This window comes from Danio rerio, chromosome 1 (genome assembly GCF_049306965.1).
Source record: "Danio rerio strain Tuebingen ecotype United States chromosome 1, GRCz12tu, whole genome shotgun sequence".
NCBI lineage: Eukaryota > Metazoa > Chordata > Actinopteri > Cypriniformes > Danionidae > Danio > Danio rerio.
In genome coordinates, this window is record NC_133176.1 from 58945492 (window position 1) to 58970000 (window position 24509).

Genomic DNA, 24509 nt, shown 5'->3' on the forward strand with positions numbered 1-24509 from the left:
AACGGTCTAGGAGGAGATGCTTTCTTAAAATAGTCTAAGAAAAAGAAGAAGTTGATGTTGTATAACTCTACGTTGCTTCATCAAGCCACCCTAAATAAAGTTTAACAGAGATTACATCCTTTAGTAATTAATTAGTGTTTAAGAAGCATTTTCTAAATGTCATTAATCTGTCAGCAGAGAATTTCATGTGTGTGTCATCTGTCATGTTCACTTCTGAGCTGAACTTCTGAGTCCGTGCAGAAAGAGGAAGCAAAACAGAGCTGCAAAGCTTCATCAGGTGATGCTCAGACACTCATTTAAAGTGTTTTTCTTAGTTCTGTCTCCAAACTAATTGTGTTTTCACGTTTTCCCTCTCAAACACTGAACAATAGTGAATTCTGCTGTCTGACATCTGTAGGCGAGAGCGACTGCATGAGGTGTCCTGGTGTTTTTTAGATGATCTCATACAGACCCAGAAAGAGGAAGACAAATATTTGTATCAGTGTATTTTTAAAGTGTGAAAACTGTCCATTTATAGTAATAGCTTGAACTGCTGATCTCATTTGAGCGTCGACACTAAGACACGGCAGCACGGTAAGAGCATTTCAACACTAAAATAATTCTATTGATCTGCGCCTGGTATCTGTGTGAAGGTGTAACGGAAGCCAGCTAGTAAATGCTGTTTAGGTAAACCTCACTCCTCTGACCTCTAAAGGTGCTCTAGCGACAGACACTAGATGCCATGGACTTTAGTTTCCTTGTTAGAGCAACCGACTCCCATGCGGAAGGTCGCCGGTTCGATCCCAGCTCGGAGCGGGTTGGGTGGTGTTGGACCGGGGGGTTACATTGGTGCTGTGACCCGGATGGCAGTGAGGTTTAGTGGGGTGAGTGTAGCAAAGGCCAGCCAGTGAAATGCTGTGAAGGTAAACCTCACTCATCTGACCTCTAGTAACAGACGCTAGAGGCCATGGTCTTCAGCCTCCTTGTTAGAGCAACTGCGTAAGGTTGCTGTTTCGATACCAACTCGGAGCGGGTTGAGTGGCATAGCACCGGCTGGGTTACAAAGGCATCTGCTGAATGTTGATTTGAGGAGTTACAGAAGCTCAATAACTGTTATAAATACAGATGTTGTGGTCAGGGCCGCTCAGGCTCCAGGTGAGATTCTAGATGATGTAGTTCCTCCTCAAAACAACAAGAGTTTCTGCAAATGCTGATCTGTTGTGAAGCTCAGCTGACATGTACAGCACAGGAGAGACAAGTTTGGTCCTGAAGAGTCTCAGTCCTGCAGAGTTTCTCTCAAACCCCAATCAAACACATCTGAACAAACCAGTCCAGCTTTAAGAGTTTCTCCAAAACTACAGGAAGACCAGCTTTATCAAAACTCTGCAGGACTGAAGAATAATGAGACGTGAGGCAAACTAAAGAATCAAAGGACACTTACAATACTTTATTTTCCCAGAGATTATTAGAAAGTTCTGTTCATGCTGGTTTATGTTCATGTGTTTGCTTTACTAGTGTGTGTGGGTTTATTTAGTTGTGTGCTGCTGTGAAAACAGGGTGTTTAGTGGTGATTGTGTGTGTTTGGTTTGGTCAGGATGTTGATTCTGTGTCTCTCGCTCTTGATCACTAAAGCTGAGTCAGAATCCAAATATAAAATATGACAGAGGCCAAAGTCAGATGTTATTTCTGCAGCTGGAAAACGTAGAGACGCGGCATCCACCATGTTAGTGTCTGATTTAGAGTCCGTTGAATGTTTATTTTGTCAAGACTTAAAAACTGGAGCAGTTGATAAACTCTGCTGATGACGTGTCGTCACTGACCTGTTAGCTGTGGTGTTTAGTTTTATATACTGAGTGAAATAACAAAAGTAATACTTTGTTTTTTATTTCACCTTAAAAAATCTTGGGGAAAAGACACCCTAAACAGATTTATTTATATATTCATTTTCCTTCAGCTTTGTCCCTTATTTATTAGGGTCTCCACAGCAGAATTAGCCGCTAACTATTACAGCATATGTTTTATGCAGCGGATGCCCTTCCAGCCACAACCCAGTACTGGGAAACACCTGTACACTCACACACACACACACACACACACACACACACACACACACACACACACACACACACACACACACATTCATAAACTACGGCCAATTTTGTTTACCCAATTCTCCTATACTCAAATTTTTTTTTTTTAACTTGTTCATCCTACTCCTAAACACAATTCTTGAGATTTCATTGAGACAACTTAATTTTTGTGTTCAATCCACACAAATTTGTTAAAAGTGTAACTTACTCGATTTGTGTTGGGACAACATGACTGAATTGTGTGAAACTGCATTTTTTACAGTGTATAGTGCATGTCTTTGAACTTGTGGGGAAACCGAAGCACCCGGAGGAAACCTATGCCAACACGCTAAGAACATGCAAACTCCACACAGAAATGCCAACTGAAACAGAAATGCCCAGCCTGGACTCAAACCAGCGACCTTCTTGCTGTGAGGCAACAGTGCTAACCACTGAGCCAATGCAAATCTCACAGTGAATGTAGGAGAGTTGACAGCCCTGTCTAAAATACTGAAGTGGTGTTAATTGTCATAAATAATTATACTCAATGTTTCAGTGAAGACACAAACCCTGGTCACCATCAGGCAAACATTTCTTATGTGGCGCCAACTTGTCATTGTTGTTCAGTGTGCAGCTGTTGTGTAGGGATGATGCTCATACTGTCATATTTGTCATTTGTAGGATTGCAGAAGTCACTATGTTGAGGTCTTTCAGAGCATCTCTTCCTCTGATCTTAGTGATCATGACTGCGGGTGAGTTTTTACTACAGTCACTACAGACAAACTTTAACACTCTTGAGAAGCTGACTGAGCTCTTCACTCGTTGTGTCTCAGAAACAGACAGCAGTGTTTTAGGGCGTCCTCACACTATCTACAGTTGCCTTGAACCGGGCCAAAGCACGCTTTCAGTAGGCGCTCTCGCTCAACACAGCGGAGATTTCTTTAATTATATCGTTTGCTGAAAGTGCAGCTGTCGTGCAGTGAGGGGTTTAAGTCTTTAATAACCTTTGACAGTTTGGGTTAATTAAACTGTAAGAATGATTAATAAATCCATATGAAACAGTCCCATAAAAGTCACATCTTGTCTACAGTTTCGGGTCAGGCGCTTTGCACTTACACTACAAGCGTACCGCGCCAAAGCCTCAGGCACTCCTCTTCCGACCAGGCCGGCCAAGTGAACCATGCCTGAGCCTAATTTAGAGCACTCACACATCTCAAACCATCCGGGAAACGGGCTGGGCACGGTTCGGACTAGAATAGGGCGATGTCGACCAATTTGGCATTACGATGTCTAATGTGAAACATCGCACGGACGATGGTATCGTCATCATGTAAGATGATAGACTGTGCGCGACGTGTCTGAAGAGTGAGAAGGGATCCGGGGTTGAGAAGGGTGACTTATTTGAGGACCGGAAGGAAGACGCGCGACTTCCGGGAGATTATCACTCGTTTGCGGAAACTTCCGGGAGACTTAAATGTCTAAATATCACGTTAAACAACTATAGTGAGACGCGATTCAGCGGTATATCCTTGATAAACTGTCTGACGTGCACTGCTCTCTGTCTGGAGCTCAGAGGAGCGCATGACGGTGTGTGGCTGTGTGTGTGTGTGGCTCTGCAGTGAGCACCATTTGTGTCTTTGTCTGTGTCTGTGTGTGTGTGTGTGTGGTCACGTGATGTGGGTTTTCAGTGGACGGAGGGCTGTTCAGAAATGTTAGGTAAAACAGTGTGGATGTGAGTCATTTTCGTTCTAAAATGCCATTTTAACACTATAGCTGGGGTCACACTAGAGTTTGTGTGTGCGAAATTCTATCGTAAGGCGCTGCGAAAATGCGCGGGATTAAACAAGATTAATAGACATTAAAAAGCATGCGATTGCTCCATGTTTTAAATTTCAGTCTAGAGAGGCCATGTTTTGATCCCATGTTTTGATTGGTCTCACGCTGTCAAGTGATGGGATTTCGTAGGTCAGAGTTCACCAAGCTTGAACTTTGCACCGCATCAACCTGCGAAACTTGACGCATAACTTTGCGTTTCCGGTCTGATGCATTCGCGTGCATATGAATGGGAGTCTATTGGGAGAAAAGTCAAGTGTGAGCGCAGCTTAACCCATCCTGAAACTCTAATATGACCGCAGCTTAAGACGTATTAGTGTTAACGGGGCCTGAGTGTGTATTTTTCGTGAGCGGGTTTGCGACGGGGGCGGGGCAGAGGATCGGCGATGCCAGCTCAGCATCGTGATGTCTATCCGCCATCGGCTATGGGCGATGGCGTCTTCTATCTGCCCAACCCTAGTTCGGATAGCATAGTGTGAGCGCACCCTTACAGACAGAGACAATTAAAATGAGCAAAAGTGAAAAGATTTTTTGTGCCTTGCCTCAATCCTCCATTTGTCATGTCTGTGTTTCAGGGTCTGATGGTCAGCTGGATTGGGGAGTGAGTTACAGCTCTTCATCTGTTTGTGCATTAAAGGGATCAACAGTGAAAATATCCTGTACTGTAAAATATCCTTATTATCGGAATCTCAGATCAGTCTACTGGACCAAAATACCTTATGGAGAAACACCAGACCTGTGTTCAGACTCAAAAACAGGAAGAGTTCAGTGTGTCAGAGCAGATAGAGACACTTCCAGCATCACTTTGACTGCAGTAACAGAAGCTGATAAACACATCTACTACTGCAGATTCACTACTGATGTGGAGGGTGGAAAATGGACGGGGACTCCTGGAGTTCAGCTGGACGTCACAGGTAGAAGCAAAACTCTAAAATAACACAAACACACACAGCACTGCATGATGTTTGACCAGGTATTTCTGAAGTGTTGATTCCCAGCGAAAGTGAGAATGGATGCAATGCTTATTTGCCATGATTCAGCTGCTTTAATATAAAATCATCCTCCAAATACAAACATCTTAATGCTTTATTCTTTCTTTTTTCATCATAATGTATTTATTGTTTGTTTATTTTTAACCTGCAGTATGTAGGTTTTGTCTATTGCTACCTCTCTTTAAAATGTGCAGTTGTAGTTATTAGCAGAAGTTTGTCTTTATGTGGTTTAATGAACGGTGTGGCTCTTCAGCATGGATAAAGCTGATGTTTTGCTGTGTTTGTGTGGCTGCCGGTCGCTGCACTGTTCTGGATCCTGTACTCAGGGTTCCACGAGGGAATTTCTAGAACAGGGATCACCAAACTTTAGATTTTTAGCTCTAACCCTAATCAAACACACCTGAACAAGCTAATCAAGGTCTTACTATGTATACTTGAAACACCCAGACAGGTGTGTTGAGGCAAGCTGGAGCTAAACCCTGCAGGGACACCGGCCCTAAAGGACCGAGATTGGGGACCCCTGTTGTAGAACATCACAGAATTTTTTTTTTTTTTAAAGATTTATTTTTGGCCTTTATTAGATAGGACAGTATTGAGACAGGAAGCAAAGTGGGAGAGAGAGAGGAGGTAGGGAAATGTCATCGAGCCGGGATTCAAACTCGCAACGCCCTGATGTGCTATTGCACCATATATCGGCACGCTAACCACTAGGCTATTGCGTCAACATCACAGAATTTTAAAAGGTCTATAAAAGGCACTGAAAATCAGGGAATTGTATATTTATTTTTACCCAAATCATGTAACATCAGCAATTTTTTTTTTGTTCTTGGAAATTTTATTTTCCATTTATCTGTACTGTTTATTGCATCGCTCCACACAGGTTTAGCCTATCGTTATGGTTGGGCTATTTTTCAGCACCATTTTATTTCTTTCTTTCCTTGTCAAATCAGAAATCAAGGCAAGGCAAGGCAAGTTTATTTATATAGCACATTTCATACACAGTGGCAATTCAAAGTGCTTTACATAAACAAGAATAAAAGAAACAAGTAAAATAAAAATAAAAACAAATAATAAAAATGAGTAAAACAAACAAACAAAAAAAAACACAAAAACAGGTAAAATGTGATAAAAGAATAAAGAAGAAGAGAAAAACATAATAGCGCAATCTGTCGGACGCAGCACAGTGCTCATTCAGTAAAGGCACAGCTAAACAGATGTGTTTTCAGTCTTGAAATCACTGCAGTCATTAGTGCTCAACACTTTTCTTGTTTGCTTTTAACACTATCGGTTGTGTTTAGGGAAGGGTGTGGGTCAGTTGATTGCAAAGTATATGTTATATTGAAAGATGCACATCAAGCCCCAGCTACTCATGAATGCTCACAAGAAGGATGTGTAAATGGCATCTATGTGAAAATGTATAGCTCTGGGCATAAATTTCCAAAAAGCCTGCGTGGTAACTTTTCATGAGGCAAGAATTTGCTGAGATTCAGAAACTGTTATTAAAACACACATCTGGACTGAGATATTTCCCCGGAGAGTCTTTAGCAGTCAATGATTGGCTCCTGTACTAGAAGGCGGGGCTTCATTTTCTAGAGTATCCATATTGAATCTTTTGGTTTTGAGTCTGGGTGAATCTCCAGTCACTTATGATGGTTGTTATGATCTTTCTGGATTATAATCCGCCATTTACTCCAGCTGCTGTGATGAAAAACTGTAAATGATCCTCCACTTACAGCTCCTCATGTGTGTTATATCTGAGACTCCTTCTGTATGGATAAAGATGTGATGCAGTGGTGCAAAGAGAAACTCACAAATTTGTTTTAGATATGTTTTAACCTCAATTAATGTATGAACAGCAGCTTTAAGACACTGTATTGACGGAATGTTGTTGTGATTTCTCTGTCAGACCTGCAGGTGGAGACACAGCAGACTGTTGTAGAGGGAGATTCAGTCACTCTGAGCTGTAAAAGCAGCTGCTCTCTGCCTGAAGAAACAATAATCTACTGGTACAGAAACACAGAGAGATTTGCTGAACGGAGACTGAATGATCAGCTTCACCTGCGGTCAGTCACCTACAATGATACTGGAGAATATAGATGTGCTGCAAGAGGAAAAGCAGGAGAACTTCTGAAATCTCCACCTGTTTATCTTAATGTTAAATGTGAGTATAAACTGACTGATTAATAGTGGTAAAATATCAAACAAGTATTATAGACACATTTACATTAATAATTTAATTTAGTTCATATTTGTAAGAGTTTGTGATTTATTTAAATCAAAGCTCAGCTGTTGGATCTGGACAGAGTTTTAGTGCACTAGATAGTGGCCGATACTACTGTGAGGCTGTGGTGTGGCGGACGGGCCCGCAGGGCAAGCACCTTGGGGCTGCGGTGGGGGGGTGGGGGGGCTGGGGTTGGGGGGTGGGGGGTGATTAGGGGGCCCTGCGTCTTTGCGATTTTCAGTAATTGAAAATCCGGCAACCGCAATAATCAAACCCCTGGGAACAACTGTGGTCGGAACCAAAGTTCACGTCTGGACTACTTCATTCTGATTGCTTGCCGCCGAACCTCGTCATTGCTCATTACCATAAAGTTGACTTGGTTCTCATTGACAATGAATGACTTCTGGCTACTTGGACGCTCTCGCCGCTTTCAGTGTCAGTTTGTGATCGCTCCTCAGTTTGTGAACGCTACCCTGCGTCGTCGCTCCACCCCGCCCCACTTTCCCACTCCTTTAATTTGTGATGGCTCCTCAGTTTGTGAAGGCTTCCCCGTGTTGTCACTCCACCCCACCCCCCTTCTCCGCTCCTTAATTTGTGATCGCTTCCTCGCATCATCGCTCCACCGACTCCCCCGTCCCCTCAGTTTGTGATCGCTCACCCCCCTTTTCCTGCATTTTGCGCTACGCCACTGCTGTGAGGCTGAGAATAAATATGGCTCTCAGAGATCAGAGTCTGTTTCAGTCACTGAAGGTATTTTCTAGAAACAGACACTCTTTCAGTTTCTTCTGTCTCTGCTGTCAAATGATCTTCATCAGCGTCTTGTTTTAGGGGCCCATAGATCTGCTCTGCTCACACTTACTGGGGCTGTGGTGGGATGTGAAGGATTGATCATCATCTTCATTATTATTGTGATCATATGGTGAGTAGAGTTTGTCTGCACATGATCTTAGTCAATTTACTGACATAAAAATCTCCAATGAAACACAAATGCAAACATAGTTTTCTCTGTGTTTTCAGTTTGAAGAGGAGGAGAGCAGCTGCAAGTGAAGCTTTGAAGCAAAATCAGGTCAGAAACACACAATACGCTTGTGTGCTTACACTGAATTATAAATACAGATGTGTGTGTGTGTGTGTGTGTGTGATGCAGTATAAGTGTAGAAATGAGATTGATCAGATCCAGATAAACACAGGCTGATGTGTTCATGTGTTTCTCTCACAGTCTGTCGGCTCCAGAGCTCCTGATGATGAGACCTACACGGCTCTTGAGCTTCAGTCCAGATCTTCTGAATATGAGACTCTACATGTAGCAGGAGCTTCAGCAGATCCACATTAAACTCTCCTCGCTGTATTACTGCTCATATACAGGCAAATACTGAAGCTCCTCAGAAACTGATCATCATTAGAGCTCATCAACATCTGACTGCTCATAAACACATATTAGACTTTATTCACACAGTAGGATTCTTCTGCTTATGCAAACACTGTTTAAGATAAACACAGCATTTCAGATTTTCAGGCTAGCAACTGCAGTATTGTTCACATTATTTTAATTATTGTCTGCTTCACTTGCATTTCAAAGATTTCATTTAAGCTTTCTAAGCATTTAAACCACTAAGAATTTTTTTCATCTTAATGCAATCTGTAACTGTTACTATTAAAGTGTTGTGTTGACAGTTTTTTACTGTATTTGTTTATATTGTATGTTGTCAGATTTCATAATAAACATTTCTTTGTCATTTTTAGTGTATTTAATGACACAGTAACGGTATTTCATGTGTGTTTTCAGATTGCCCTCTAGTGGTCAGACTTTTATCAGTTTCATATGTGAATAAAGGCCAGAAGTGGACATTTAAAATACTAAAATTGATTTATACACTAATTACCATAATAAACATTGATTAACATTTATAGTTACTAAATTAATTCAAATTTGTTATTTTCCTTAGTCATTATGATAAAATATGGCAAATCAAACAAGTTTTAACGACTGATGTTTAAAACACAGACAAGTATGCTATCATACAAGGTAAGCTACTGAGCAAACTGACCGCACAGAAAAACACCAATTACCATCTGTGAATCGTAGCTCCGCCCACCATAACAGAAAACTTGAATTCTTTTCAAAACAATCTCTAGAAAAACAAGCAACGGTGAGAACAGAGAAGCTGCAGCTGTTTAAAGCGAGATAAGTGACTAAAATGTGTTTATTAATGTAAACTATACTAATATCATATTCAGAGAAGTGGACAAGTAGAGTTGACCATTTAAATTCAAAGTCTTTACTCTCTATTCTGTCAGCAGAGCACTTGTGTTGTTTGTCAGAAGCTGCCTCTGACCCACTTAAACACGATGTAGAGTATGTTCTGATGGATATGAATGTGGTTCATGTGTAAGTGTGTTGTATGTCATGTTAACACTTTATGAGTCAAAACTGAGTTTGTGCTTAAAGGAGGAAGTGAAACTAAGAGCTGCAAAGCTTCATCTGGTGATGCTCAGACACTCATTTAAAGTGTTTTACTCAGTTCTGTCTCCAAACTAATTGTGTTTTCACATTTTCCCTCTCAAACACTGAACAATAGTGAATTCTGCTGTCTGACATATGTAGATGAGACCGACTGCAGGAAATGTTCTGGTGTTTTTCAGCTGCTGAAGATTTTTTTTGAGTGTCGGCACTGAGACACTGCAGCACGGTAAGAGCATTTCAACACTAAAGCATTATATTAATTCTGTTGAGCTTCGATTGATATCTAAAAATGAATTTTTCCTGAATTTATTAACCTGCTGAATGTTGATTTGACGATTTAAAAGAAGCTCAATATCTATATTAGTAAAATATTTTTCTGAGTTTCTTTTTGTTTTGTTTTCTGTTATATTTCAGTTTAGAGTGAAAGTTTGTTGTGAGGCTGAAGAAATAAAAGGAGATTTCTCCACTCGCTTTATTTTCAATAAAATATTATTAGTATTACTGTTTTCACTTAAATTTATTTACTTATCTATTTAAATTTATCTTTTTTATTTGTTTTGTTTGTTACTTTGCCTCTAACCCCCTGGGCATATGAGTACAGCATAACTGTTATGAATACGCATGTTATGTGTGTAATGTACTGAAATGACAGGATTCAGTCGTGATTATATAAACCTTTACTGAGCGCCACAGAGAAAAGGCAGAAGCATACATCAGACTTGTTCAGAACACACTAACTTAACTTCCCATTTGTTTTTTTGGTGGTACTCCTTAGTTCCTCCAACCTTCAGTCCTCTTAAATGAGCCTCACCTGGTATACAGGTAGTCAATACATTTCAGTGTGCAGGACAGGTGAGATTCTAGATGATGTAGTTCCTCCTCAAAACAACAAGAGTTTCTGCAAATGCTGATCTGTTGTGAAGCTCAGCTGAAACGTTCAGTACAGAGAGACAAGTTTGATCCTGAAGAGTCTCAGTCCTGCAGAGTTTCTCTCAAACCCCAATCAAACACATCTGAACAAACCAGTCCAGCTTTAAGAGTTTCTCCAAAACTACAGGAAGACCAGCTTTATCAAAACTCTGCAGGACTGGAGACTAATGAGACGTGAACCAAACTGAAGAATCAAAGGACTCTTACAATACTTTATTTCCCCACAGATTATTAGAAAGTTCTGTTCATGCTGGACTATGTTCATGTGTTTGCTTTACTAGTGTGTGTGGATTTATTTAGTTGTGTGCTGCGGTGAAAACAGAGTGTTTAGTGGTGATTGTGTGTGTTTGGTTTGGTCAGGATGTTGATTCTGCTTCTCTCGCTCTTGATCACTAAAGCAAAGTAAGACTCCAAAGCATTAGACAGCCCTGAATTGATCTTAATTTTACTCAATGTTTTAGTGAAGATACAAACCCTGTTCACCTGAGGGCAAACTTCTGACAAAAACATGCTTGTGTGGCACCAACTTGTCATTGTTGTTCAGTGTGCAGCTGTTGTGTAGAGATGATGCTCATACTGTCATATTTGTCATTTGTAGGATTGCAGAAGTCACTATGTTGAGGTCTTTCAGAGCATCTCTTCCTCTGATCTTAGTGATCATGACTGTGGGTGAGTTTTCACTACAGTCACTACAGACAAACTTTAACTCTCTTGAAAAGCTGACTGAGCTCTTCACACTTTGTGTCTCAAAAACCCACAGCAGTGTTTTACTGACAGACAATAAAAATGAGCAAAAGTGAAAAGGTTTGTTTTGTGCCTTGCTTTAAAACAGCTGAACATTTCTGATGTCTGTGTTTCAGGGTCTGATGCTCAGGACTATTGGGGAGTGAATTACAGCCCTTCATATGTTTGTGCATTAAAGGGATCAACAGTGCAAATATCCTGTAAAGTAAAATATCATTATCGGAACCTAAGAAGAGTCTTTTGGACCAAATATACTGATAAAGAACCACCAGACTTGTGTTCAGACCCTGATAAAACAGGAAGAGTTCAGTGTGTCAGAGCAGATAGAGACACTTCCAGAATCACTTTGACTGCAGTAACAGAAGCTGATAAACACATCTACTACTGCAGATTCACCACTGATGCTGAGGGTGAAAAATTGATGGGGACTTCTGGTGTTCAGCTGGACGTCACAGGTAGGAGCAGTGAACAACAGACAATAAACACACACATTTACTTTCTGTGAAAAAAGTTTTTCTGAACATTTTTCTTTTTTGAAACAAAAAAGACACACATTTATTTTTAAATATTGAACAGTTTACTTACATTTCAGGTGTTCTTTGCTTGTACAATAGGAGTATTTTAGTATTTAGAGAGTATTTAAAGTAAATAAACAGATTTTTGTTTTGTGATATTCTTGACCTTAGGTCTTGCTCTCCTGGGGTCCGTTCTTCGTACCTCGCTTAAATGATCTAAGATTATTTGGCAGATCCTGGATCTTTTAATCTTGATAACTGATCTCTGTCTAATTTGGTTCTTCAAGCAAGTTCACGAATCAGATTAGAATGTCTGGATAAACTGATCTGAGATCGCTGCATGTGTATTGAAGGACAGATCTATCGATCCTCGAAATCATGATCAGCTATGCAGCGATTGGCTGACGGCACAGCAGCGTAATGACATCATCTGATTAATATTCAATTATCCATGTGAGCAAAATTACATCAAATTAGCAGTAAACGGTTTGTTAAATATGACACGCGATATCCTTCCACATTTGTTGTGAGATGCAGGCTTTCTACTTTCATGTGTCGAGTATTCATCATGTATTTCAATGCAAAACAATGTATTTAGTTCTACATTTAGAAAATATATTAGTTCTACATTTAGAAAATATTCGGTGTAAAGAATAACTGGTTGTTTACAAAAGCATTTTCATATTGGTAAAGTCATCTGCAACTTTTGTGAAGCATCAAAACACTGGCATATTAACTATCAAAACATGTTCATGACTGCTGAAATGTATTATTGCTTTAAAAAAAAAAGTCACATATTTTGCATTTCTATTATACACAATTTGTACTAAAGCGATCTAAAAAGTTCATATCAATAAGTTTTCTCTTTGCACCACCAGGTGGCAGTCTTTGTACTTTCATTTCGAGGGTGCAGATTGCATAAGTTTTGTTAATATGTATAACTTTAGTTATTTTATTAATTACTATAACTTTATATATATAGTTAAAAAATATGTACCATTTTCCCAAGTGTATATAACTACAACTGTAAGAAAAAAATCAGAATTCGGAACATACTTTCTGTATTATATTTGCTTGAACTGAGCCGATCTAATCCTGTTTATATGATTTGAACCTGCTCCCGACCAGGTTTGACCTAGCAGAACTGTTGCTATGACAACAACTCTCGGATCAGCTTTGAAGAACGAAACGATCCTGGATCGTGTCAAATCGTCAATATCCAAATCCAGCTAACTGAGTAATCCACGTACGAAGAACGGACCCCTGTGTGTCACGTTAGGTGTGATCAAAACAATAACAAAAACGGGAACAAAAGATATCGGATTCAAGTGCAGATTTTAATATATTAAAGTGCAAAAACAGTGAACAAAAATCAAAAAATATCAAAGTGCAAAGTAACAAATAAACAACAAAACAAGAAACTAAGACTGATAAACATGAACAACACTATAGCAAGATACAAGGCGAGATCAGGAACAACAACTAGGAAAAACAGACTTACTGGGTACAAGAAAGACAAACGACGCGATGCAAAACAGAGGTGAAATGGTTGTATAGATAGTCCAGATAATCAATGGTAACACAGAACAGATGAGATGACGGGTCAGTGTAAGTGTTCCGGTGTATGCGCATGGTATGTATGGGATTGTAGTTTTTCTGGGACGCTGTAGTGCTAACTGAGTCCTGATGCACTACAGCGCCCTCAGGTGGTCACTGATGGATGTGACACTGTGTGTTTCCTGAGAATAGCAATTCAGTGCGGATAAAAAACATTTCTCATTTAACATGCATTTCTAAATTGGAGACAAACAACTATTAAATGGAAAGTGTACTAACAAATAAAGAGGATAATGCAGCTTTAAAACAAAACCAGAATCAATACCTGCAGATTTTTTTTGTGTTCACTTTTAATGGTGAAATTTTTGTTATTTAGACCTGCAGGTGGAGACACAGCGGATTGTTGTAGTGGGAAATTCAGTGACTCTGAGCTGTAAAAGCAGCTGCTCTCTGCCTGAAGAAACTACATTCATCTGGTACAGAAACACAAAGAGATTAACTGGAGAAACACTGAATAATCAGCTTCACCTGCAGTCAGTCAGTCGCTCTGATGCTGGAGAATATAAATGTGCTGCAAGAGGAAATGAACATCTGAAATCTCCACCTGTTTATGTCAGAGTAGAATGTGAGTCCAAAAAATCATATGTATAGTGAAATAATATTTGAATTTGGAAAAGTTACAATATTGCAGTGTGTTTTAAAGTGTGCCAAGTATTTATGTACAGTGTGCTGTTTCTAAAAGCATCTTTGATTGTTTTCCTTTATGTCTGTGTTTCAGCAGTTGATGGTTGGCTGGATTGGGGAGTGAATTACAGCCCTTCATATGTTTGTGCATTAAAGGGATCAACAGTGAAAATATCCTGTACTTCAACATATTCTGATGATTATAAGCTCACACCAGCCTTCTGGACTAAAACTACTAAAACAGATGGAGAACCACCAGACCTGTGTTCAGACCCTGATAAAGCAGGAAGAGTTCAGTGTGTCAGAGATAAAGACACTTCCAGCATCACTTTGACTGCAGTAACAGAAGCTGATAAACACATCTACTACTGCAGATGTACAGATACACTGAATAAAAGATGGACCGTGCGTCCTGGAGTTCGGCTTTATATTGCAGGTAAAACTAATAACCTCTTAGAAAAAAAATGACAAAGACCCTTATATCCTTATTATTATTATTTAAATTTATTGCATTATCCTTGAAAAAAGGGTTCAGCACTTGATTCAAAGTAAACAGTGATAGAACTGAAACACGACCGTCTGAACTACAGAAAACATCAAGCTTTTTATTTGTAACTGAAGTGATTTAGGTTATTTACTTGATGATGATGTTGTTGTTATTTCTCTGTCAGACCTGCAGGTGGAGACACAGCAGACTGCTGAAGAGGGAGATTCAGTCACTCTGAGCTGTAAAAGCAGCTGCTCTCTGCCTGAAGAAACTACATTCATCTGGTACAGAAACACAGAGAGATTAACTGGAGAAACACTGAATAATCAGCTTCACCTGCAGTCAGTCAGACGCTCTGATGCTGGAGAATATAGATGTGCTGCAAGAGGAAAAACAGGAGAACGTCTGAACTCTACATATTTTTATCTTAATGTACATTGTGAGTATAAACTTATTGACTAATATTAGTTAAATATAGAAAAGTAGAGTATTATACATATATCTGAAATAAATAACACTTTCATTTAGTTAATGTTTGTTTCAAGGCCAGTCATGTAGCAGACATCTCAAGTTGGAAAAAGTAATTTCCGGGGGATACAGAGTTGATTTGAGGGAGGTAGCGGATTAGCGGGTACTCGAAGAGCTGGGGGGGTGGGGGGGTTTGAGTAGTGAGTGACGTATCTGTGAAGGGGGGCGTGTGCGCGCGAGACGTACTTGAAGAGCGGTGGGGGTGAGTTGCGCGCGACGTACCTGAAGAGCTAGTAGGGATGCAGTGGAGAGGGGGGTGTGCAACATATTTAAGGACCGGGCAGGAGACGCGTGATTTCCGGGAGATTATCATTTATTTGCGGGCATCCGGGAGTGTCTAGCATTTCAGGGATACTCCCACAACTTCCGGGAGACTTGGGATGTCTGATGTAGACGGCATGAAAGTTTTGTTTGCTCGAGTTTGAAACTTAATAGTGTAAAATTAAGAAATTGTATGTAAATCAGGGGTATCTGTCTTTGAATCTTGTGCTAAATCAGTAAATCTGCTAATTCGATTGTTTATTTAACAATGCATTAGTTCAGATTTAAATCTATATTATATACTAAAGAATTCATGTAAATACGCATCTAGTATAGAAAGTATCGAGTATTTATTCTCCTTCTAGATTATTTTATTTTTTTATTTTTACTTGTAATTTTAAAATAAAAAAATTGTGCCTTTTTTTTTCAGATCCTCCAAAGAGCGTCTCAGTGTCCGTCAGTGGATCTGCTGTAATAGTGTCTGGAGATTCAGTGACTCTGAGCTGCAGCAGCGACTTAAACCCTCCTGCTGTGAACTTCACCTGGTTAAAAGAAGAAGCATCTGTAGGATCTGGAAGAATCTTCAGCATCTCAAACATCAGCTCTGATCACAGCGGAGAATACAAGTGTAGAGCCAGAAACAGACATGGAGAGAAATACTCTGATCCTGTAACTTTAAATGTCTTGTGTGAGTGTATTATAACACAACAGACTGATCCTTTTTCTGGTCATATTAGTTTACTCGTAATTTTACAATTTTTCAGATCCTCCCAGGAATGTCTCTGCATTTATAAATGGATCTGCTGTAATAGTGTCTGGAGATTCAGTGACTCTGAGCTGCAGCAGCGACTCAAACCCTCCTGCTGAAATCAGCTGGTTAAAAGGAGAAACATCTGTAGGATCTGGAGGAATCTTCAGCATCTCAAACATCAGCTCTGATCACAGTGGAGAATACAAGTGTAGAGCCAGAAATGAGCATGGAGAGAAAAACTCTGATCCTGTAATACTGAATGTCATGTGTGAGTGTATTACAACACACGAGACTGATGCTTTTTCTGGTCATATTAGTTTAACAGCCATTTTAATAATGTTTAACTGGTCTTTGTTAACAAATGAATACATTTATTTTTTTCAGATCCTCCCAGGAATGTCTCAGTATTTCTAAATGGATCTGCTGTAATAGTGTCTGGAGATTCAGTGACTCTGAGCTGCAGCAGCGACTCAAACCCTCCTGCTGAAATCAGCTTTTATAAAGACGAAACATCAGTGGGATCTGGTGAAATCTACAGAATCACCAACATTAAATCTGAGGCCAGTGGAAATTATTCCTGCTCTGCTAAAAACAAACATGGATCTCAGAAATCTGCTGCTGTGACTGTTAATGTCATGTGTGAGTTTATATTTAGTTTTAATAATTTCAGATTGAATTTTGATCAGTTATTTATTATTGTTGTTTCATACATTTATTCTTCTTCAGATCCTCCCAGGAATGTCTCAGTATTTATAAATGGATCTGCTGTAATAGTGTCTGGAGATTCAGTGACTCTGAGCTGCAGCAGCGACTCAAACCCTCCTGCTGTCAAATATATCTGGTTTAAGGAGACTCAAGGCTCAGCTGTTGGATCTGGACAGAGTTTTAGTGCACTAGATAGTGGCCGATACTACTGTGAGGCTGAGAATAAATATGGCTCTCAGAGATCAGAGTCTGTTTCAGTCACTGAAGGTATTTTCTAGAAACAGACACTCTTTCAGTTTCTTCTGTCTCTGCTGTCAAATGATCTTCATCAGCGTCTTGTTTCAGGGGTTCAGAGATCTGCTCTGCTCACACTTACTGGGGTTGTGGCGGGATGTGGAGGATTGATCATCATCATCATCATCATCATTATTGTGTAAAAGGCTCAAATTGAACGTTTCAAAAATGAACATAAATGCAGAACTTACTGAACCTGTTGCTTTATTATAAATGAAATGTTAATAAATTGCTTTTAATTTCTTGATAACAGGAAGAAAAATAGGAGAGACGGTAAAGCTGAAGATACCAGACAAAATCAGGCAAATTTTTTTTTTATTATAGATATAGATATTTTTTATTAAAATTATTTTTTTTAATTCAACTATATTAAAAGCATGACTGTAACTCTGTTTAAATCTGTGATATTTGATTAAACCACAGCAGAATCTCATTAGCAGATCAGCAGAAATGGCTTCAACCAATGACAGTCCTGTGTATTCACTAGTATCAGCCAATCAGAGCGAGGATCTTTATGCCAAAGTTAATTTTAAAGCAAAGAAAGCCAAACGCTCCAGCAGAGCAGAAGCAGGAGATGTGGAGGATCTTCAATACGCCAGTGTTCATTTCTTCAAGAACAAAGACATGAAGACTGAAGAACATCAGAAGATGGAGATGCAGCGTCCGTCTGATGCCAACAGGTGACAAAACATTTATCTCAACCCCAATTAAACACTGATACCCTTATATAACATGTTCAGTGCTTAAAGCAATGCTTCACCCCAACATTAAAATTTGCTGTTGATCTACTTTCCTTCAAGCCGTCCAGTGTGCAAGTAATGTGTTTCTTCAGTAGCACAGTCAATGCTAGTCAGTGGTTAGCATCTATCTGAGAGTCAGAAACCAGCGACTGCAGACACTTTTACTTATTCCAACACTTCAGAGTTTCATCAGGAGCCACAGTTATTAATGTAGCTTTGCCTGTTTTTGTTTCTGACTCTAAATGCTGTTGACTGGAGTTTTAGGAATCAGCAAGTAGCACATTTTTAGCTCAACTCTTCTTTAATGTCCTACAATAATCATCAGCTAATCAACAGCAGGTCTTCATTTGTGGGTGAACTGTCCCTTTAATCAGAGCTCTCCTGTTTGTGTTGTTGAGCTTATGGATTGTCAGCTTCTGGAGAGACTTTCTGAAACGCCACATTAATCTGTGCTCAACTCATTTCTCTGCAGGTGTGAGGACGTGATTTACAGCTCAGTCAAATAAACAACATTGGGTCAATGCCTGTTGATGATCATCAGAGACTGGATGAGTTTTGCTATTTAGATTTTAACAGATTTAATTTTCAACTTTCTGATGTATTAACTTTTGAATTGATTGTCAGTATCGCACGCACACACAGTCTTCTCTCTACAATGACACTGACTTTTTTGCCATTTAATTTTAGCTGCTTTTTACATTAAATACAGCTGTGTCTTCTTTATATTATTGTTAAATATATCAAACCATAAGTTTTAAAGTTAAGTTTTATCTTGCTTTTTAATTTTATATAAGTTTTTGATTGTGACATCCTCATGACAGTTTACCACATTGTACACCAATATCTTATGTAATAATGTTTTATAAAGCTCTACCGTGTTACTTTTGTATGAAAATAAAAGTATTTCAATAGCTGCCATCATCAGATCCATGTTTGTTTTTTCCTTTAATGTATATCACTAGAATACTCTAAACCACAGGTGTCAAACTCAGTTCCAAAAGGGCCGCAGCTCTGCACAATTTAGTTCCAACCCTAATTAAATGCACCTGATCAAACTAATTGAGTCCTTCAGGCTTGTTTGAAACCTACAGTTAAGTGTGTTGGAGCAGGGTTGGAACTAAAATGTGCAGGGCTTCGGCCCTTTTGGAACTGAGTTTGACACCCCTGCTCTAAAACAACAATTATTAGGTTCACAAAGCAAATTAGGGTCATAAAGAGCATTTCCAGCATATGGATGTGACATTTGCAGTAACAACTCAAAACATATTTACATAGAAAGTATAAGTTAACATTATATTGCAACTTCTGTTTATATTTTCCAGAACAACTGACCACAGAGTTATGGGACCAGGAAAATATTAATCAGCAAACAAACATGTTTTGAACTTTTAAATGAGGAAAATAAACATATGTTATGGATGTGACCAAAAAGTCTGCGAGTTTACAGTATACAACATACTCAGTATACAAATATTCTGTGAATTAAACTGCACAACCCCAAAGACACAATATTAATCAAAAGGATAAGAGATGCTCTCTATAGAACAAAAATTATAGATTTTAATTTATTTAATATTTTTGCAAAATCCATTGGGGTCTCTGCGCAGGTGAACCGAATCGACTAAATTGGCTGTAGGTTATGTGTCTGTGAATGAGAGTTTATGGATGTATCCTAGTGATGGGTTGCAGCTGGAAGGGCATCCACTGTGTAAAACATATGCAGGATACGTTGGCGGTTGATTTCGCTTTGGCAACCCCTAATTAATAAAGGGACTAAGCCGAAAAGGAGAATTAATGAATAATATTTTTGCGTTCATATAAAAAAAGTGCTGTTATGGATGTGACAGATGTGAAATTGCTACTTGTGTGACTTTGGTAAATCAAAGATAATAGTTTGTAAACACTGACAGATGCATTTTTGAGTATTTCTAAAGTACTGTAAAATACTTACTTAAACAAAAAACTTTCTATATTTGGTGAAAACTTTTGCATTTGCATGGAATTCTTTTAAAACAGCATCTACACTGGCATTGAATCTCATTGAGTCTTTTCTTATTTCCATCCAGCATCTGTCATTGATTGGAAGAACAGCCAGCAACCTGTTTATGCATAAAGGAATATTTTACCCATATATATAATTGGCCATTATTTTTAAGAAATGAAAGAAGAGAGGACACAGAGCACCTTGAAGACTATGGAATTAGGTGGACTGAGACAAAGTAAATTACAGCTTTAGCATTTAAAAAAAACTGTGAAATTTATATATGCAACAATGTTGTGTGATTACTCATTATACAAGTAAATTTCTGGTGTTCATTATGTTTTTTTTTTCCTAATCTCATATTTATTTTATTTTAGTCAATTTCCCCCACTAGGCGGAGCTGAACATTTAGAGCGCGTGATTGACAGTTGATGGAAAGCGCGCGAATTTATCCTCTTCAGCTCACCGTGAGGAAAGTGAGACCTGTAGTCTAACGTTTTTCGCTTAAAATGTGCAGTTTTAAACTCCGCAAACACCAATATTATTTTAAAAAACGTTTTATAACATTCTTAAGTACTTGCTTGTCGAGTTTCACCATGGAAAGATGAATAATTTGACTGTTATGTCAAATGGAAAATGTTAAGGTAAGTTACGTTAGCTATAATAACGTCAGCGTTACTGTAACTGACAGAGCCAGACAACAGGGTGTCTTTTTTTGTATTTTAAATTAAATATATTACAATTTTGTTTGTATTTTAGATCAGTTTATCCATTGTGCCTCAGAAAGCTGTCGAGTAAATTAGTTTTGTCAGGATTTTCCTGTGGGATTTTTTTGTTGATGTATTTTTAAACCTTTGCTTAATTTTTAAGTATTTACTTTAAATAAAAACTCAATTAAATTCCCATAGGGCAACACAATCTACTTGGTTTTGATGTATACGTTAGTTATAATGTGTTTTTAGAAAAAATCAAAGAGCTTGTTACAATGCTTAAATATAAGAATTTTTTTTATATTGCTGTACAAATAACCTGAACATAATTGTATTCACTATTCAGACTCCAATCATCATATTTAAATGTCTTAAGGGTTAAATTTGTCTTCTTTTGTCCATATTTCTTGCAGTTGCGGCTGGATTTGGGCTGTTTTTTATCGTCAACCTGATGCAGAAAAGGTCAGTGAGCTAAATTTACATTGAAAAACAAGCTTTTTACAAAAATAAATGCATCTGACCACTACAGCGTGTCTACTATTACTAAAATGTAAATCCTACCTTAAACCTGTAGTGGATATTTTCCGATAAAAGCACGTATGTGTACTGTATTACATGTTACATTTTATCCACAGATATTTAACAATAGTAAAGTTTTGCTGCATAGACAGTTTTAATGTCTATACTGGTCTCATATTTCAATTCAATAGATATCTTTATTTTAACAACAGAAAGAAGATAAACACTCATCACAGAACCGACAGTCATTTAATTGTGCAGATAAAGGTAAGTCAAAGTTAAATTACTTCAGGTTTATTGACTGTAGAGGTGTATAAAACAAACCAGAAAAGTATATACATTGTAAACAGCATAAAGCATATTTTTTGTTAACACATTTGTTAAATTTAAATGTATCTAGTACAATGATTATTTAGTAATGTCAGAATTCCTAAAACAGTTGATGTAAGCATACATTATTGCATATATATGGAGAGGTAAATGTTTATAAATTGCATCATAATTCAAAATAAAAAACTGTGTCCATTGGGTTTTAAAAGTCTTCATATGACTTACATTTCAAAAACTAATTTTTACCTAAATTCACTTGTAGGTCTTAAAATATTTTACACAGGCCATAATTTCTCCGTGTAACGCTACTTAGGGGTCAACACCCATCCAGTCACCAACAATACATCTCAATCAAACTTTTAACAACACTCTACATCATGAAGACAGATAAATACTGTTTTGTACATAGACCATGTATGGTGCATGAATTTAGTTTATTGGGTTTTCAAAAAATTGTTTAAAGAGAAATGTGCATGTATATATTGTACAATAATTAGAGTTTGATTATATTGCCATATTGTTTATAATATGTGGCTAAACATAAATAATTTAGATTTTTTAAAGGGAAATAAAAAAAAATGTAAAAAGTCTTTAGCATTTAGTCTAGTATCATTCATTCATTTTCTTGTCGGCTTAGTCCCTTTATTAATCCGGGGTCACCACAGCGGAATGAACCGCCAACTTATCCAGCAAGTTTTTACGCAGCGGATGCCCTTCCAGCCGCAACCCATCTCTGGGAAACATTTAGTCTAGTATGTGTCTGAAATTTACATCCTAAAAAGGTTTTAAAAAAGGTCATTGACGTAATGTCGGCTGCACAAACCCTGATAAAAATACTATTTTTGTTTCCTTGAAAGTCTTGGTGCTCATGTAAAGTAGAGTATAGCATGATGATAATAATTTATTTACTACATCTCGGTATGTTCGAAAATGTACAGTTTTGCCATTAAATGTGTTAAGCGGAACACCAAAACCACTGCATGAGGAGCTCAAGGTACATGTAAGTTTGTTCGTTGCTTTTCAAACATTTAAAGAAAAGCTACATACACACACATAAATACAATTTAAATTCTATACATATTATTTCACAAAATAAATTTTCATTTTCCTTATTTGAAAATAAAGGGAAATGGAGATACAACATAAATTTTGATGCATGTGAATTTTGCAGTATTAAGATACTGTTTATACACAGATAATGGTACAATAACAATTGAATGTTTTTATTTAATTAAATTGTAAATATATGCTTTTGCCATACGCTGTGTTCGGAAATGCTGCATGGATTGATGTCCTGATTCATACTTGAAATTAAATTGAGGCTAGAAGTCTGCGTTTTAATAAACATTGCCATAGATAGCATCTTTGTGGCTCGTGTCGAAGTGTATGTTTTGATAAATTGGATCCGATTGCCTCTTCTTCTTCGATATGTCACTGGATTTCTTTACGCAGGCGTAGGCTCTGTCTTCAGGAGCATTCTCGTAAACTCCACTGGCCTAAAGGAAAGACCAATATAGTGTCATTTGATTACTAATTAGATGGTTTATGAGGTTGTTAGATTGTAGATAACATTTTTCCTTCATGCCACTCACCTCCTCGCTCCCATTGTATATCGATCTTGCTGTACTGCTTCCTGACAGAGCAAAATGTTTTTTGTGAAATCTTTTCATTAATTTCATACATAAATACATGCAGTGCTTAGCATAAATGAACACACATCCCCCTTTGAAAATAAATATTTATATGAATTTCTCTGTGAATATAGTCAATATGCTTAGGTGCATTTTAACAAAACAGTTTTATTTAACAGTTATATCCATTAATATAAAGGTTTGGTCTTTAGGAATATAAAGATAATACAGTTAAATTCAAACTTTAGTTATTGGAAAAAATTAATTCTATTTCAATTCTATCCATTAAAATTCATTAATATTTTTATACATTTATTCCATATTTATATGCTATACGTATTCTTTTTTTAACTGTTATCTTTATTTTTTGTTTCAGTTTTGGCTTTGGTACTGACTAATCTAATGTACATGTACAAATAAAATATTGTAAAGCATCCTATAGAAAATGTTGTTTGAAATGTCCACGCACTTGATCTTTTGATTCTCTTTCTGCACTGGCAAACAGTGATCAGTCCCGTTGTACATATGATCACCATGATGACCAGACCAGCACCACCATAGATAATGTAAAGGACAGGCACTGCAAATAGATAAACAGATAAAGAACGTTTAAAAGCTTTAAATCTAGCACTTGTTAATTATACACAGATAACATTCAGGGTCTCATTGTTTATACATGGGGATTAGTGTGTCACAAGAGTTGCTTTCATGCAAAAATTATGGAAAATACAATGCTATTGACTTTCCTGATTTATGACCATACATTCACACGCAGTTATAAAAGTTCTTTTAAACTTTGGGATATATGCAGAAGGAAGTGCATGAATATTTAGTCTTGTTTTTAGTTCAACTATCGTGAAAAATACATAATAAAATAAAATAAATAATTGTTGAAAAAATAAGTCAAAATATAAGATTATTTTGCTTTACCAATAGCAGTTTTTTTATATTGGATTGTAGTTTTAAGTTAACACTCTTTATTTTGGCTTATAGTCCCTGGGATCAATTTGTTTGGTTGTTTGGTGTTCATACAGAAGACAACTTGCCAATTTTCGCCAATTTCCCATAATCAATGTGCAGTGTGAAAAACACATATAGCATGTTTTGACTGAAAATTATTCATACACAGTAATTATATAATCAGAATTCAAAACATTTTAGTTTTAGATCATTTTAGACGTCAAACCTATGCCAAAATAAAGCATTAAAATAGATTTTGAGCATCTTGATCTTGAAGATTTTTCAAAATCTCCACTCTAACCTCTAAACCTAACTCTAACCATAACCAAAGATACACAATGCAAGCATAAAACAAGATTAATAATTATAGTCATAGTAACTGGAAAAATGTAAAAATAATAAAAAAATTTTTTTAAATCACAATAAGTCGCTGTCATATCTAGCGTATTGTATTTGATATTAAACAAATGACTAAAAAAAATTCCTTTAATTAGTGTAATTGAAAATGTAATACCAAATCTGTTAAGTGTTTTTGTACAGTATTTAACTTGGACTGTATGTGTCATCATGCCAGAACTGTATATTTAAATGTTGTTTAAGTCAATGTTTTATCTTTCAGTATTT

General features: G+C 37.5%; 3 protein-coding genes across 20 annotated transcripts in view; 2 read left to right on the forward strand and 1 right to left on the reverse strand.

Annotated features, from left to right (window-relative positions):
* The first annotated feature begins 538 nt into the window (after positions 1–538).
* Positions 539–18672, forward strand: LOC137495974 (Fc receptor-like protein 5). 5 transcript variants are annotated; one of them, XM_073906559.1, is made up of 15 exons: positions 9429–9579; positions 9674–9784; positions 11087–11157; positions 11349–11687; positions 13681–13929; positions 14086–14424; positions 14660–14914; positions 15695–15952; positions 16029–16283; positions 16400–16654; positions 16742–16987; positions 17066–17153; positions 17268–17316; positions 17441–17694; positions 18227–18672. In XM_073906559.1, the coding sequence occupies exons 3-15, from the start codon at positions 11103–11105 to the stop codon at positions 18258–18260; spliced, it is 2676 nt and encodes an 891-aa protein (XP_073762660.1). In that variant the 5' UTR covers positions 9429–9579; positions 9674–9784; positions 11087–11102; the 3' UTR covers positions 18261–18672. The 5 variants fall into 5 exon arrangements, with proteins under 5 accessions (XP_073762661.1, XP_073762652.1, XP_073762660.1 ...); XM_073906556.1 differs by lacking the exon at positions 9429–9579 and having other exon boundaries at positions 9593–9784; positions 14083–14424; XM_073906555.1 differs by lacking the exon at positions 9429–9579 and having other exon boundaries at positions 9597–9784; positions 14083–14424; positions 17438–17694.
* A 1374-nt stretch (positions 18673–20046) lies between these two features.
* The window catches only part of adgre9 (adhesion G protein-coupled receptor E9), a 40637-nt gene continuing 36174 nt past the window's right edge, over positions 20047–24509 (forward strand). For 7 of the 13 annotated variants that reach the window (XM_021477476.3, XM_073906949.1, XM_073906974.1 and 4 more), the window contains exons 1-3: positions 20047–20379; positions 20859–20907; positions 21177–21231. In XM_021477476.3, coding sequence (XP_021333151.3) covers positions 20372–20379; positions 20859–20907; positions 21177–21231 — 112 coding nt within the window. In that variant the 5' untranslated portion in view covers positions 20047–20371. Of the gene's footprint in view, positions 20380–20494; positions 20530–20858; positions 20908–21176; positions 21232–24509 lie in introns of all 13 variants that reach the window. The other 6 variants (XM_073906894.1, XM_073906897.1, XM_073906939.1 and 3 more) reach the window with 3 other exon arrangements.
* Positions 20746–24509, reverse strand: part of LOC137495984 (CMRF35-like molecule 2) — a 10475-nt gene continuing 6711 nt past the window's right edge. For both annotated transcript variants that reach the window (XM_073907351.1, XM_073907350.1), the window contains 3 exons: positions 23395–23505; positions 22887–22927; positions 20746–22790 (listed from right to left, as the gene is read on the reverse strand). In XM_073907351.1, the coding sequence (XP_073763452.1) occupies positions 22632–22790; positions 22887–22927; positions 23395–23505 (311 nt within the window). In that variant the 3' untranslated portion in view covers positions 20746–22631. The remainder of the gene's footprint in view (positions 22791–22886; positions 22928–23394; positions 23506–24509) is intronic.